This window comes from Oncorhynchus gorbuscha, linkage group LG02 (assembly GCF_021184085.1).
Source record: "Oncorhynchus gorbuscha isolate QuinsamMale2020 ecotype Even-year linkage group LG02, OgorEven_v1.0, whole genome shotgun sequence".
In the NCBI taxonomy this organism is placed as follows: domain Eukaryota; kingdom Metazoa; phylum Chordata; class Actinopteri; order Salmoniformes; family Salmonidae; genus Oncorhynchus; species Oncorhynchus gorbuscha.
Window position 1 is genome coordinate 87,051,071 of NC_060174.1, and position 17,456 is coordinate 87,068,526.

The 17,456-nt window shown below is 41.7% G+C and overlaps 1 protein-coding gene across 2 annotated transcripts in view; it reads right to left on the reverse strand.

The window, feature by feature from the left end:
- LOC124012124 (protein turtle homolog B-like) overlaps positions 1–17,456 on the reverse strand; it is a 195,127-nt gene that overhangs the window by 26,018 nt on the left and 151,653 nt on the right. For both annotated transcript variants that reach the window (XM_046325579.1, XM_046325570.1), the window contains exons 13-17: positions 12,582–12,757; positions 11,980–12,206; positions 9,191–9,275; positions 6,012–6,176; positions 5,820–5,865 (exon numbers count right to left, since the gene is read on the reverse strand). In XM_046325579.1, coding sequence (XP_046181535.1) covers positions 5,820–5,865; positions 6,012–6,176; positions 9,191–9,275; positions 11,980–12,206; positions 12,582–12,757 — 699 coding nt within the window. The remainder of the gene's footprint in view (positions 1–5,819; positions 5,866–6,011; positions 6,177–9,190; positions 9,276–11,979; positions 12,207–12,581; positions 12,758–17,456) is intronic.

The following is a 17,456-nucleotide window of genomic DNA, read 5'->3' on the forward strand; positions in this document are numbered from 1 at the left end:
ACATATGGAATTGTCATGACGTTGGCCTCTTTGGGTAAAGCAAGCCCCATCCCCTTCTCCCTGCCTCCCTCAACTAGGCTGCTATGGTCAGAGAGACATCGTAAATTCCTGAGGATCTCCTCATGGACACGCAGTATAGAGAGAGTAGATTTTTATGGAGAATAAAGGAAATCCTTCCACCTCACAGAACTTGAGGTACGAACAAATTTCATGTTCCGGAGAAAGTACAAAAGATTGGTGAAGAATCCAGCTACGAACTGGTCCGTTTGTCACAACTTGGGGAAGCTCATGGGAGATGGTGTGGCCACATTACCATAACGCTGTTTATATAATAACCTCAGATATGAGGTTTACATCTAATTGTTGTATAAGATGAATGAGTGAATATGATACTGTTTACACAATTTTACAATGTGATTTTGGACTGTTTAATGAAGGAAACCTCAAAAAGGGGATTGTAGTTAACTAAATCAGAGGACCGCCCCTGAGCCCAGTTAGGGTCAGCCGTCCTGGGACAGCCCCTTTCTGCCTTTAGAAAAATAAAACACTCTGGTTTTTGATCAGCAGACCGAGCTTACCTCAATTACGAAATGGCTAAAGGTTGCAGACCATGTTTTTCTCCATTAGGGGAGGAAAAGGTTGTGGACCATTGCTGATTCTTTTAACCATACCACATGGTTAAACTCTTAGACTATTGATACCGACAGAATAAGAACAAGTCTTTGATATTAATTACTAGTCCGCAGCTAGGATTTCGGTATTATTGAACACGAAGAATGATAAAAGGAGTAACTAAAAATGTGTTAAACAAATAAAAATATATTTTAGATTTTATATTTCTCAAAGCCACCCTTGCCTTTTGGACAGCTTTGCACACTCTTGGCATTCTCTCAACCAGCTTCACCTGGAATGATTTTCCAACAGTCTTGAAGGAGTTCCCACATATGCTAGCACTTGTTGGCTGCTTTTCCTTCACTCTGCTGTCCGACTCATCCCAAACCATCTCAACTGGGTTGAGCTCAGGTGATTGTGGAGGCCAGGTCATCTGATGCAGCTCTCCATCACTCTCCTTCTTGGTCCACACTTCCGGTTCTTACACAGACTGGAAGTGTTTTGGTTCATTATCCTGTAGGAAGACAAATGATAGTCCCCCTAAGCGCAAACCAGATGGGATGGCGTATCGATGAAGAATGCTGTGGTAGGCATGCTGGTTAAGTGTGCCTTGAATTCTAAATAAATCACTGACAGTGTCACCAGAAAAGCTCCATCACACCATCACACCTCCTCCTCCATGCTTCACTGTGGGAACCACACATGCGGAGATCATCCGTTCACCTAGTCTGCAGTTGGAACCAAAGATCTTAAATTTGGACTCATCAGACCAACGGACAGATTTCCACCAGTCTAATGTCCATTGCTTGTGTTTCTTGGCCCAAGCAAGTCTCTTCTTATCATTGGTGTACTTTAGTAGTGGTTTCTTTGCAGCAATTTGACAATGAAGGCCTGATTCACACAGTCTCCTCTGAACAGTTAATATTTATATGTGTCTGTTACTTGAACTCTGAAGCAATTAGTTGGGATGCAATTTCTGAGGCTGGTAACTCCAATTAACTTATCCTCTGCAGCAGAAGTAACTCTCGGTCTTCCTTTCCTGTGGTAGTCCTCATGAGAGCCAGTTTCATCATATCGCTTGAAAGAAAATTCTGTATTGACTGACCTTGAATGTCTCAAAGGAATGATGGATTGTCGTTTCACTTTGCTTATTTGAGCTGTTCTTGCCATAATATGGACTTGGTATTTTACCAAATAGGGCTTCTGTATTCCACGCCTACCTTGTCACAACACAATTGATTGGCTCAAACGCATTAAGACAAGAAATTCCACAAATTCACTTTTAACAACGCACACCTGTTAATTTAAATGCATTCCTGGTGACTACCCCATGAAGCTGGTTGAGAGAATGCCAAAAGTGTGCAAAGCTGTCATCAAGGCAAAATACATTCAAATATAAAATATATATTGATTTTTTTCAACACTTTCTTTGGTTACTACATGATTTCATGTGTGTTATTTAATAGTTTAGATGTCTTCTTCACTACTATTCTACAATGTAGAAAATAGTAGAAATAAAGAAAAACCCATGAATGAGTAGGTGTGTTCAAACTTTTGACTGGTACTGTATATATATATAAATTGACATACAGTTGAAGTCGGATGTTTACATACACCTTAGCCAAATACATTTAAACTCAGTGTTTCACAATTTCTTACATTTAATCCTAGTAAAGAGTCCCTGTTTTAGGTCAAGTAGGATCACCACTTTATTTTAAGAATGTGAAATGTCAGAATAATAGTACATTTACATTACATTTAAGACATTTAGCAGACGCTCTTATCCAGAGCGACTTACAAATTGGTGCATTCACCTTATGACATCCAGTGGAACAGTCACTTTACAATAGTGCATCTAAATCTTAAAGGGGGGGGGGTGAGAGGGATTACTTATCCTATCCTAGGTATTCCTTAAAGAGGTGGGGTTTCAGGTGAGAGAATGATTTATTTCAGGTTTTTTTTCTTCATCACATTCCCAGTGGGTCAGAAGTTTACATACACTCAATTAGTATTTGGTCGCATTGCCTTTAAATTGTTAAACTTGGGTCAAACGTTTCCAGTAGCCTTCCACAAGCTTCCCACAATACGAGTCACATCTGGAAGAAAGCTGTAACCATCCCTAAGGTGAAGCATGGTGGTGAAGCATGGTGGTGGCAGCATCATGCTGTGGGGATGTTTTTCAGCGACAGGGACTGATAGACTAGTCAGGATCAAGGTAATGATGAATGGAGCAAAGAACAGAGAGATCCTTGATGAAAACCTGCTCCAGAGTGCTCAGGGCGCAGACTGGGGCAAAAGTTCACCTTCCAACAGGACAACAACCCTAAACACACAGCCAAGGCAACGCAGGAGTGGCTTTGGGACAAGTCTCTGAAGGTCCTTGTGTGGCCCAGCCAGAGCCCGGACTTGAACCCAATCGAACATTGCTGGAAAGACCTGAAAATAGCTGTGCAGCGAAACTCCCCATGCATCCTTACAGAGCTTAGAGGATCTGCAGAGAAGAATGGGAGAAACTCCCCAAATCTAGTTGTGCCTAGCTTGTAGCATGATACCCGTAGAAGACTTGAAGCTGTAATCGCTGCCAAAGGTGTTTCAACAAAGTACTGAGTAAAGGGTCTAAATACTTATGTAAATGTTATATTTCGTATTGTTTTATATATACATTTGCAAAACTTTCTAAAAACATGTTTTTGCTTTGTCATTATTGGGTATTGTGTGTTGATTGAGTGGGGGAAAAAAATGTATGTAACAAAATGTGGAAAAAGTAAAGGGGTCTGAATACTTTCCAAATGCACTGTGTATATATATATATATATATATATCTTTCATTGTTCTATTGTTCAAAAGTGACTTAGTGAACTGGAGTGCAATTGGCTTGTGCCAACATTTACAGAAGCCAATAATGACTCCTTGCCCTCCAAGAAAAATGGATTGTCCATAAAAACCCCATTGACAACAATACATTAAACTTTGTTTTAAATTTCTGTTCTCTTTCTTCTGTGACTATGTTCAAGCCTAATAATATGTACAGTTATTAGAGAGATTTGGAAGATAACGTTCAATTGCATAACCATAGCCAAGGCAAACTCCTTCACTTTTTCTTCAATGACAAGTGGATGGAAAGTATGCAATGTTGATGATGAGTACTGCATATTACACAAATAATAGGATCATATGTACAACGCAAGAGATTTCTCCTTGGCATGGTGTGTAAACCATTAAGCCATATCCAAAAGTCATCAAAGGTGGCAGTTATTAGAACTGGGCGGAGAAGACACACAAAAGAGTGGTTCATTAAATTAATGAATTGAAGAACAAGAGAATTTATCTCATTAGGCTGAGTGAGCAGTTTGGTCAGTTGTTCTTTTAAAGTGTGATTTCAGAGTTTGGAAAATGTGTCAACTTTCCATGATAACATTGATAAAGTGTTTTAGTGTACCATGGTAAACTGCTGAGCAGAGTAAAGCTAGTGCCTGTGGCCCAGGGTGCCACGCCCCCCACCCCCAATTTTTTTAAGCCCTCTGGTATAATTTGCCATACATACAATACCCTAATACCCTTACATAAAATACTGACTTTGAATGCAAACACTGTAACAAGACGTTTAGAATTGATTTATGATTTACCAAACCTACACTACGGGTCAAAAGTTTTAGAACACAAGGAGTTCCCACATGTGCTGAGCACTTGTTGGCTGCTTTTCCTTCACTCTGCGGTCCAACTCATCCCAAACAATCTCAATATGGTTGAGGTCGGGGATTGTGGAGGCCAGGTCATCTGGCTACTGAGCCGGGCCATGACAAGCCGAGCCGTACTTGGCTGGCCTGGTTACATACCCACCATAGTTGCTGGAAGTTTGCAGGATAGGACAATGTGGAAGGAAAACATCCGAACCAGCACAATAGGTTCGGGTCGGCACTTTAGTGTTAAAAGGGTCAAATGGAGTCCCAAGACGAGGGCTAAAGACAGGAATCACAATCAAGTGGCAGCTTTTGGAAAAATAACAGGCTACAATGATCAATTTTTTTACCTCTTACATGCCATTTAAAACACCACAACTTTACAGAAATAACACATTTTCTTCCCCTAAAATGCTGGTTGTACATCCTGTTGCAATGTTAGTACCACTATACCAGGAGTTCAACAAAACATGCTCTGTAAGTGAGTGGATCAAAATATATTATACTTCCGTGGAATGCAGCTCAACGATATATGCTTGTTCAGTTCTCAAAGCTCACAGAAGGAATGAGTTTGAGAAAAATAGAATATATGTGGCAATTAAGATGCTATTTCAATGAGACCACAGTAGCCAAATGAGGCCCTTGGAAATATCTGAGGGAGAACCATTTGTCCAATCCAACAGTCTGTCAAACCTCTGAAGCACCGCCCTCAAATAATTATCAAACGTTCTGCCTTTAATGTCAGGGATTTTTGATTGATGTCTCTATGTAGGATTGTTTTCTTTTGATACTAAAAGACTTGGACTGCGTCTTTACACTGCGTCCCTTTATAGTGCACTACTTTTTTTTTTACCAGCACCCCATATGGCTCTGGGCAAACGTAGTGCACTATATAAAGGAACACACACAAAGACTTGGTTGCTAGATTAGACACCAATGTTTGTGAACACGGCCATGACACCCTCTCCGTGACCAAGAGATATTGATCGTTCAGTCCCACTGTTTTATTAGGAAAACAAGGTCAACAACGATGAATTGAACTTCCTGGGCCGTGACAAAGACAAGCTTGTGTACAAGCTCAGCTCTACTAGTCCATTAAAATTACATGAATGAAAACAGGTAGCTGAAAGTGTTTTCTCTAGGCTGCATTTTGTGGGGAATTATCGACAACATGATTTGAATTTGGTAAATGTTTATCAAATATGAGTCATATTTTTTTCAATATCATATTGAGCATTTACTGTACGCAACAACTTTCGTTCCAAATATGATCGTTAAAAAGCAAGTATGGGCTTTGCTGAGATGAACTACGGGTAATAGCTAGCTACACAGTGACAGCCCCCTTTCCGTCAATATCTGGCCAATTGCTGGCCAGTGATTGGTGGTCCTGCCATTAAGCTTTCTCTATTTCATGGGCGTGTCGACAAGAAGCCTTGAGTTGCGATGCAGTGCACCCTGCCCTTGATTTGCATAATTTACAGCGAAGTAAGAAAAAGAGAAAAGCATTTTTGGCTTAGGGTTACTTACGGAGTTTCCACACTTTTTCTGCAGTGTGTTATCGAGAGAGGGGGGTCTGAAAAAGAGGTGGGGGGATTAATTCAATGTTTAATTTGATGTCAATTCAAAGAAATGTCAAGAGAGCCCTATATTGCTTTATCAGCTGTCAAATCATGTGTATGTGTGTCTGTCTGTAAATCCTTGTGTCTCTATATGTCTCACCTCTCCTCCTCTTGAGCGTTCGTCGGCGCTGCTTGTTGACGAAGCAGGCTGCCAGTGTGCTAAAGAGGACAGCAGCTGCCAGAAAACAGATGGTAGCCACGATGCCAGCCACCACCGGCCGCGCCAGCCCCCCCTCATCCACCAATTCCGGGGGTGGGAAGAAGTCTGGGGGAAATGAGGGTGGGTGTGAAAGAGAGAGAGAGAGGAGCGTGAGGGGAGAAAGAGTGTTTGGGGGAGTGTAGGATAGGAAGAGGGGGAGGGGAGAGAGGGAGGAAGAGAGGGAAAGAGAGTGAGAGTGAGACATGACATGACTTGTCTGCCAGGAGGCTATAGGCTTGGAGAGGTCTTTGACCCAAAACAATACTGTGACCGATATCCACCCACAATAATAAGTATATTCGCTTTATATTCATATAGTAAACTAAGCATATTGGTATATTAGAAAGCAAATATTTCCAGTCTAGCCATTAAACATGCAATCTTGTGAACAAAAAAAGTGTATTACATTGTGTAAATGACTTGAGTAACTCTACATAGCCTTTTGGACTAGGCTTGGACTTTAAGGAGAATGTAACTGATTACTATGTATGGGAGGGCCTGACATCTGACATCTGCAGGCCTCTACCAGTCACCACACCAACTGTGTGTGTGTCCGTGTGTGTGTGTGTGTGTGTGTGTGTGTGTGTGTGTGTGTGTGTGTGTGTGTGTGTGTGTGTGTGTGTGTGTGTGTGTGTGTGTGTGTGTGTGTGTGTGTGTGTGTGTGTGTGTGTGTCTAGCTGGATCCTGCCAATCACCACACCAACTGGCCGTCCAATTCACCTGATTCAGCGACTCATCATTTATTGTCCTGAATTGATAGACACTTAATGGAAATCATCTACTATCCTTTCATGACCACAGACTGTCTAGATGACTGGATAGTGAATATGTTCCCGCCCTCCTCATTTTATCTTGGGGAGAATTTGAAATATCAACATTCAGCAAGACTGTGATCAAATACTGTTAAAATATTGTAGTACAAGTATTTCATCAGGAGGGGGCAGCAAAGTACTTCCAAGTTTAGGAAGTAAATTTGTGAATTATGGTGGAAATTACAAGATTATTTTATAATGCTGTAATTGCATCAAATGGTTGTTTTATGCAGCAGAATAAGGGGTTATTCGAATGCTCATTTGTATGTGTTCTGCTGAGGCTGGGCCTCTGGAAGATTTACGATGTCTTTGGGTGATACCGCATTCCAGAGCATGAGTTAATGTTTCTGTTCTACAAGGTACCATGGAGAGATGGCTCCAGTATGAAGTTGGGGGGCCAGACACTGGTCTCTACACAATGAGTTCTCATGTTTTTAGAGCAAATACTGTCTGCTGTGAATTATAAGTATATTTCAGACAAACCTTAACCTTGTGACCCATTCCATACCGTACATCTGTTGTGTGTCATGTAGACTGAAGGAGGATGGACTTTGGTATAAAATGCTGTGGCTCAAACCAGCTCGTAGAGTTCTCAGTGATCACCTCCAGGGGTTATTACCGACCAGTTCCATTACTGCAGTAATTAAATAGTAAAGTTTGATTCTTTTGAAGAAATCTTAAGTCTCTCCTTTTGATTTCACAGTTGCTCACAGTCACAATTTTTGTGACGATATATTCCCTGTGACCTCCACACCAGAACAACATCACAGGGTAGAGAGTATTTCAACCTGACAGCACTGAAGATGGAAATCTTAAGTGGAATGTCCATAGGAGGAATATGAACGGGGCTTTTGTGATGTCATACTTTTCAGGCTGTTCCAGGAAGTATTCGTGCCTGGTCCCAGATGTGTTAGTGCTGTCTTGCTAACTCCTATGGTCATTGTCACATTTGACACTTAAGAATTGGCAATCCCTCTGGATCTCTTACAATATACACTACCAGCCAAAAGTTTTAGAACACCCAACTCATTCAAGGGTTTTTCTTTATTTTTACTATTTTCTACATTGTAGAATAATAGTGATGACATACAAACTATGAAATAACAAATATGGAATCATGTAGTAACCAAAGAAGTGTTAAACAAATCTAAATATATTTTATATTTGAGATTCTTCAAATAGCCACCCTTTTCCTTGATGACAGCTTTGCACACGCTTGGCATTCTCTCAAGCAGCTTCACGAGGTAGTCACCTGGAATGCATGTAAATTAACAGGTGTGCCTTCTTAAAAGTTCATTTGTGGAAAGAAACCTACTAAAGGACACCAATAATAAGAAGAGACTTGCTTGGGCTAAGAAACACGAGCAATGGATATTAGACTGGTGGAAATTTGTCCTTTGGTCTGGAGTCCAAATCGAAGATTTTTGGTTCCAACAGCCGTGTATTTGTGACACTTGGTGTGGGTGAACGGATGATCTCTGCATGTGTATTTCCCACTGTGCTTTGCTGGTGACACTATCTATGATTTATTTACAATTCAAGGCACACAACCAGCATGGCTACAACAGCATTCTGCAGCGATACGCCATCCCTCCAGGCTGTGTAAGTACTATTAGACCAAGAAGGAGAGTGATGGAGTGCTGCATCAGATGACCTGGCCTCCAAAATCCACAGAGTGAAAGAAACGCAGCCAACAAGTGCTCAGCATATGTGGGAACTCCTTCAAGACTGTTGGAAAAGCATTCCAGGTGAAGCTGGTTGAGAGAATGCCAAGAGTGTGCAAAGCTGTCATCAAAGCAAAGGGTGGCTATTTGAAGAATCTCAAATAAAATATATTTTAATTTGTTTAACACTTTCTTGTTTACTACATGATTCCATATGTGTTCTTTCATGGTTTTGATGTCTTCATTATTATTCTACAATGTAGAAAAAAGTCAAAATAAAGAAAAGCACTTGAATGAGTAGGTGTTCAAAAACCTTTGACTGGTAGTGTATATTTTGTATGATCATTTTATACAGTTTTGTGGGATTTAAATGGGTCATTAAATTACCACTCCACCAAATTACATGACAGATTTTTTTAACAGGATGAATCCCTACAATTATTTCCCCATTTGCTTTGTTTTGTCATGTTTTCAGTTAATGTCTGCCATATCTCAATTTTAGTCTGCCACTTGCCCCATGCCTCTGTCTCTCAAATCATAGACATGTTTTGTGTGATGAAGGGGTGTCCATAGATATTTATGCGGAGGTGTGTTGTTCCCTTACCTGTACTGGACACTCCTACTGTGTTACTGGGCTCGCTGACCAGTTCCTCCATGACTGCTATGACCCGGAACTCATACCATGCCTCCTAAGTCACACACACCAGGGAGATGAGAGTAAGACAGGGGCAGAGGAAACACTGTATTTGTGTGTGTTAGTGAAACATCTGTTTAATGTTGAACTCTGTCATTCATGTTGTAGTCTGTCCAATTCTTCTTAGAGTCAATAAAAACGATTGTTTACAAAAAAGAAACCAGTTAGTTCGTTTTAGGAGGAAATCCACAAGGAAATCTACCTGTCAAAGTGGGCATGAAAATGTTTCGCATCACTAACTGTGTTTTAGCAAAGAAGTAAAAAGGCAGAGCAACAAATAGACAGTCCCCCGTGGTCCAATTACCTCAATAGCTTGAGTAAAAAGCGAGCTGCAGGAATGTGCTACAGTATAGGTGTAATGAGTGATAGAGAAGTGTGAGTGGGTGTTGGGAGTCATGCTAGAATAAAGTACCTGCATAGAATGTGTTCCAAATGGCACCCTATTCCATTTATAGTGCTAATATGGTATTTAGTATCCTACTTGAGCCATGTTCAAAAGTAGTGCACTATAAAATAAATAGGTTTCCATTTGGGATGTGTCCTGTGACTGATGGCTGAATGAGACAAAAAAAACACACTAAACATTTCACGCCAGGAGCGCAATCCGACATACAACAAAAGGAATATAGATTTTTTTTCAATGTTGGTGGAAAAATACATTTCTATACTTTAACACATTACTCTCCCCAGATGGTGTACTTATGTGAGACTAAGCATGCATTTCAAATGGCACCCTTAACCCAATACAGTGCACTTATTTTAACAAGAGCCCTATGGGGGAATAGGGAATTTGGTACTATTTGAAAAGCATCCTAAAATGTTTTATGACTTCTTTGAGATATCAGATAGGCTTGGGCTGACAAGGAAGATAAAAAAAGTAATTTTCATATACACTGAGCATTCAAAACATTAGGAACACCGTCCGAATATTGAGTTGCACCCCATTTTGCCCTCAGAACAGGCTACATTTTTCGGGGCATGGACTCTACAAGGGGTCGAAAGTGTTCCACAGGGATGCTGGCCCATGTTGACTCCAATTCTTCCTACAGTTGTGTCAAGTTGGCTGGTGGACCATTCATGACACACACAGGAAATTGTTGAGCATGAAAACCAAGCAGCGTTGCGCATGGCATCTACTAACATACCCTGTTCAAAGGCACTTAAATATTTTGCCTTGCCCATTCACCTTCTGAATGGTGCACATACACAATCCATGTCTCAATTGTCTCGAGGCTTAAACATCCTTCTTTAACCTGTCTCCTCCCCTTTATCTACACTGATTGAAGTGGATTGGTCAGACCTGGTCAGTCTATGTCATGGAAAGAGCAGATGTTCCTAATGTTTTGTACACTCAGTGTAACATTATATAGTTGGTCCTTTGAAGAACACATTTTTTAAAAACACAACTGACTCCCATCCCCAATCATCATACACTATATATACAAAAGTACGTGGACACCCCTTCAAAATAGTGGATTCGGCTATTTCAGCCACATCCGTTGCTGACAGGGGTATAAAATCGAACACACCGCCATGCAATCTCCATAGACAAACATTGGGAGTAGAATGGCCTTACTGGAGCTCAGTGACTTTCAACATGGCACCGTCATAAGATGCCACCTTTCCGTTTGTCAAATTTCTGCCCTGCTAGAGCTGCTCCGGTCAACTGCAAGTGCTGTTATTGTGAAGTGGAAACGTCTAGGAGCAACAACAGCTCAGCTCCAAAGTGGTAGGCCACACAAGCTCACAGAACAGGCCCGGCGAGTGCTGAAATGCGTAGCCTGTAAGAAACGACTGTCTTCGGTTGCAATACTCACTACTGCGTTCCAAACTGCCTCTGGAAGCAATGTCAGCACAATAACTGTTCGTTGGGAGCTTCAGGAAATGGGTTTATATGGCCACACACAATCCTAAGATCACCATGCACAATACCAAGCATCGGGAGGAGTGGTGTAAAGCTCACCACCATTGGAGTCTGGAGCAGTGGAAACATGTTCTATGGAGTGATGAATCGTGCTTCACCATCTGGCAGTCCGATAGACAAATCTGTGTTCGACGGATGCCAGAAGAACCCTACCTGCCCGAATGCATAGTGCCAACATAGTGTCAACCTCGCAGTGAAGGGAAATCCTAACGCTACAGCATACAATGACATTCTAGATGATTCTGTGCTTCCACAGATGATTCTGTGGCAACAGTTTGGTGAAGACCCTTTGCTGTTTCAGCATGACAATGCCCCTGTGCACAAAGCGAGGTCCATACAGAAATGGTTTGTTGGAATTGGTGTGGAAGGACTTGACTGGCCTGCACAGAGCCCTGACCTTAACCCCATTGAACATCTTTGGGATGAATTGGAACGCTGACTGCGAGCCAGGCCTAATCGCCCAAAATCAGTGCCTGACCTCACTAATGCTCTTGTGGCTGAATGGAAGCAAATCCCTGCAGAAATTTTCCAACATCTAGTGGAAAGCCTTCCCAGAAGAGGGGACCAACTCCATATTAATGCCCATGATTTTGGAATGAGGTGTTCGACGAACAGGTGTCCACATACTTTGGTAATGTTGTATAGTCATAACCATAGTGTTGGATGAAGGTGTGTTAATGAGCTTGGCTGGAATTAAAGCATGCGCCCACACCAGCCATGCCGGTAACTGGCCACCCGTCATTCTGTATGAAACAGTGTTTATACAGTAAGCTACCTGAATGAGGTCTCTGGCTAGCAGGTCTGTCTCTCCAGCGGGGATGGCATCGTCCAGGACATCCCACCTCTCCCCTAGGCGGAACTCCATGACGTAGCGCTCGATCGGAGCTGTGTGGTTGGCCGGCGGGATCCACATGAGCAAGACACCCTGCTGCGTCCGATTGGCTATGAGGCATCGTGGTGGGGTAAGCAGCACCAGGGGTTCAGGTATACTTAAAGGAAAAACTGGACGGAAAGAAAAAGGGAGAGAGAGAGAGAGATAGAGGGGAAGAGATGGAGAGTTGGAAAGAGAAAGAGAGACTGAGAGAGGTTAGAGAGCTGTATTTCAAATGCAGTAGCAGTGTAACTTTAGAAAGTTGATGAGCAACTTTTAAACCACAGCACATTGCTACTACAGCTGCTACCACAACACCACTGTCTACATCACTATTAACAACAAAACCACACATCATTCAATTAATTCCCATCACAACTTTTCCCTTGCTGCCATCTTGTACTTACAACACACAGTTCTGTTGTGTTGCCGCCAGGTAAGGTCACTCTTGCATCACTCTCTTAGGTCACATACTGTAGGTCAGAGGTGAATACCGTAATACCCACCTAGTGTGTTCACAGTGATGACCTCGCTGAAGGGGCCCGTGCCCAGCTTGTTATGTGCAAGGACACTGAACTGGTAGGCAGTCTGGGGCTCCAGGCCGGGCACTACCAGCCATGTCTGGCCAGAAGGCACGGCTATAGACAGCCAATCATGTGGGCCCAGCTGCTCCCTCTTCACCCTGCAAGGTGGAGGGGGACGATAGGAGAACAGGCATGGGAGAGGGGGATGAGGGAAATACACATAGGTGTGGATATGGAGAGGGCCGAGACTTTTAGTCAATGCACTCTGTCATTTCAGTAATGGTCAATTCTATCCTGTCAGTTCTGTAAAAAGATTTTGTCCGGTCAGTTCAGTAACAGGATTGCTGGAATGACATTTCAGTGACACTTCATTGCAGTTGCAGTCAGTGGTGTCATTGTGTCTGTATCATTTCAGTAAGATCATTTGTTAGAACATTTCATTTACAGAATGTCATTTCACAGTATTTCAGTCAAATAATTTCACACAGTAATACAGTTGATGGTGGTAAGCCCATGCTGCTCAGCCGTGCAAATTCCCATTGAAGCTAAAGATGGACCATGTGTTAAGATTCAACACCACTTTTCTGACTTTCACTGCAACAGATCTCCCTGAAAAAGTAATATGGGTAAATGAGTTCTTCTACTTTCCAGTGAGTATGCATGGCATTAGTCTCCATTCGTATTGTAACATAGTGTAGTCCTAAATAGATAGCAATGTATGAGACCACTGTTGGACCATGGGTTTATATTACTATAAACAGGGTTCAGAAAGATAACACTACACCCCAACACGTATATCAACCTGAGGGGGGAGTCATGATCCTCGTGTACGATGTCATTGTGTCATGTAATATGTAGGCATAACTCTCCCTAACAGACATGCATGTATAAGCTGCATGATGGTGTACATGATAGAGGCTGGGGGTTAGGGACTGTGATAAATCACAATGTGCTTCCTTTGTGCTGACGGTCAAAACGCCTCTCTGTAATTTACAGCAAATGCCACGCGCAGACGGTGTTCCCAACTTTCCCAATCCCGGGAAATCATTATGCCATCCTAGGGAGCATCTAGTGACTCTCAGGTCTTGGCCATTGTGCGTATGTTAAGTGACATGATAGCTGCCGTGTGTATATTATGATGCATTCACTATTAGGGTGTGTATATTATGATGCATTCACTATGAGGGTGTGTATATTATGATGTATTCACTATGAGGGTGTGTATATTATGATGTATTCACTATGAGGGTATGTATATTATGATGTATTCACTATGAAGGTATGTATATTATGATGCATTCACTATGAGGGTGTGTATATTATGATGTATTCACTATGAGGGTGTGTATATTATGATGTATTCACTATGAGGGTATGTATATTATGATGTATTCACTATGAAGGTATGTATATTATGATGCATTCACTATGAGGGTGTGTATATTATGATGCATTCACTATGAGGGTGTGTATATTATGATGTATTCACTATGAGGGTGTGTATATTATGATGCATTCACTATGAGGGTGTGTATATTATGATGCATTCACTATGAGGGTGTGTATATTATGATGTGTTCACTATGATGCATTCCACTATGAGGGTGTGTATATTATGATGCATTAATATAATAATATATAATATAATAATATATGCCATTTAGCAGACGCTTTTATCCAAAGCGACTTACAGTCATGTGTGCATACATTCTACGTATGGGTGGTCCCGGGGATCGAACCCACTACCCTGGCTTTACAAGCGCCATGCTCTACCAACTGAGCTACAGAAGGACCACTATGAGGGTGTGTATATTATGATGCATTCACTATGAGGGTGTGTATATTATGATGCATACACTATTAGGGTGTGTATATTATGATGCATTCACTATGAGGGTGTGTATATTATTATGCATTCACTATGAGGGTGTGTATATTATGATGTATTCACGGCGAGCGTGTGTATATTATGATGCATTCACTATGAGGGTGTGTATATTATGATGCATTCACTATGAGGGTGTGTATATTATGATGTATTCACTATGAGGGTGTGTATATTATGATGCATTCACTATGAGGGTGTGTATATTATGATGCATTCACTATGAGGGTGTGTATATTATGATGCATTCACTATGAGGGTGTGTATATTATGATGCATTCACTATGAGGGTGTGTATATTATGATGCGTTCACTATGAGGGTGTGTATATTATGATGCATTCACTATGAGGGTGTGTATATTATAATGCATTCACTATGAGGTTGTGTATATTATGATGTATTCACTTTGAGGGTGTGTATATTATGATGTATTCATTATGAGGGTATGTATATTATGATGCATTCACTATGAGGGTGTGTATATTATGATGCATTCACTATGAGGGTGTGTATATTATGATGCATTCACTATGAGGGTGTGTATATTATGATGTATTCACTATGAGGGTATGTATATTATGCATTCACTATGAGTGCGTGTATATTATGATGCATTCACTATGAGGATGTGTATATTACTTCACCGTCAGTGAGTTTATTGTGCTTCGTTGTCTGTTATTGTTGTGTACATTATACTTGTTGTCAGTGAGTATATTACCATAAGAAATGAATATTTTCATTGTCAGTTTGTATATCACGGTGCACTGCCTGTCAGTGTGTCCATAATGTATTGGCTGTCAGTGAGTAAATCATATGGTGTCAGTCATTGTAATAGGATATGGTGGCTAGCCTGTCAGTGTGTCCATAATGTATTGGCTGTCAGTGAGTAAATCATATGGTGGCAGTCATTGTAATAGGATATGGTGGCTAGCCTGTCAGTGTGTCCATAATGTATTGGCTGTCAGTGAGTAAATCATATGGTGGCAGTCATTGTAATAGGATATGGTGGCTAGCCTGTCAGTGTGTCCATAATGTACAGGCTGTCAGTGAGTAAATCATATGGTGACAGTCATTGTAATAGGATATGGTGGCTAGCCTGTCAGTGTGTCCATAATGTATTGGCTGTCAGTGAGTAAATCATATGGTGTCAGTCATTGTAATAGGATATGGTGGCTAGCCTGTCAGTGTGTCCATAATGTATTGGCTGTCAGTGAGTAAATCATATGGTGTCAGTCATTGTAATAGGATATGGTGGCTAGCCTGTCAGCGCGTCCATAATGTACTGGCTGTCAGTGAGTAAATCATATGGTGGCAGTAATTGTAATAGGATATGGTGGCTAGCCTGTCAGTGTGTCCATAATGTATTGGCTGTCAGTGAGTAAATCATATGGTGTCAGTCATTGTAATAGGATATGGTGGCTAGCCTGTCAGCGCGTCCATAATGTACTGGCTGTCAGTGAGTAAATCATATGGTGGCAGTCATTGTAATAGGATATGGTGGCTAGCCTGTCAGTGTGTCCATAATGTATTGGCTGTCAATGAGTAAATCATATGGTGGCAGTCATTGTAATAGGATATGGTGGCTAGCCTGTCAGTGTGTCCATAATGTATTGGCTGTCAGTGAGTAAATCATATGGTGGCAGTCATTGTAATAGGATATGGTGGCTAGCCTGTCGGTGTGTTTGTAATGTGGTTGCGGGGGGCTGTTTGGGGGCGGTCCCATTTTTGCTTAGCACATGAGACCAGTAAAGACCGTACGTCCTTCCCAGTGAGGCTAATTCATTTTTTATTTGGGGGGGGGGGGGATTTCAATAAGTGGGGCAGTACTATTCAGGGTACTATGAATATTTATTACATTTGAGTTTAAGACAATTCCGCTACATCCTGTATACATTTTCACAAGTCATTTAATTGAAAAGGACTTGCGACTGGTGTCTGGGGAACAAGTTAGTTTTTTCACTTTATCAAAAGCCGTCTTCCAAGCACTACGGCTAGACTGCTGATAATGATACTCAGAAATACTCAGGAGATGGAACTTCTGTGTGGATCCTGTGTGCGTGTGCAGGCGTTAATGTGTGATAATGCTTTAGCATACCATGTTTGTTTGTTATTGTTGACTGAGGCTAACCTTTAGCTCAGCAAGTTAATCTGTCATCTAAGGTAGGTGAGTGGAACTAAACCATCAGGTCGATAACAGGTCAATCACACACATGTACCAGTATGTGTGAGTTCATGCGTGCAAGTGTGTGTACGGTTGTCTGCGTGAGCACATAAGTGTGTACACATTGAAGTTTGTGGCAATACACATTAAATCTTATCAGTGTGTGTGTGCATGCGAATGTGTGCGTCTGTGTCTGTGTTCTACAACAGTGTGTGTACGACTGTGTGTGTGTGTGTGTGTGTGTGTGTGTGTGTGTGTGTGTGTGTGTGTGTGTGTGTGTGTGTGTGTGTGTGTGTGTGTGTGTGTGTGTGTGTGTGTGTGTGTGTGTGTGTGTGTGTGTAAACGCATCACGGTGGAGGCCTGCCAAGCATGTTTGCTAGAGGAGAAGCGTTGGTCTTAATCTCCCGACCGGCAGAAGCTTTTTAACTTTTAGCTTTTTAACCGTGCTGCCTGCATACTGGCACTGTCCTCCAAATTCAGCTCCCTATCTGATGCTAAAAGACACAACGCATGCGCACCCTGGTCAGAAGTAGTGTACTATATGGGGAATTGGGTGCCATTTGGGATGCAGACCAATGTCAGCATCACCCAGCAACCTGGCAGTCTCACACACCACCATGCTTTAACACTCTGGAGAGGAGATAGCTATATGGGGCTTGAGACTTGTTATAACGCCATTGTGACCTGACTTAAGGTGTTAAAGTGGGCCAACTAAAGAGATCAGACAGGATCGTTAGAGTCCAATGACTGACTGCATCCAGAACATAGAGCTATACATGGGGCTTACCACCTGCTATAATCACCTAATG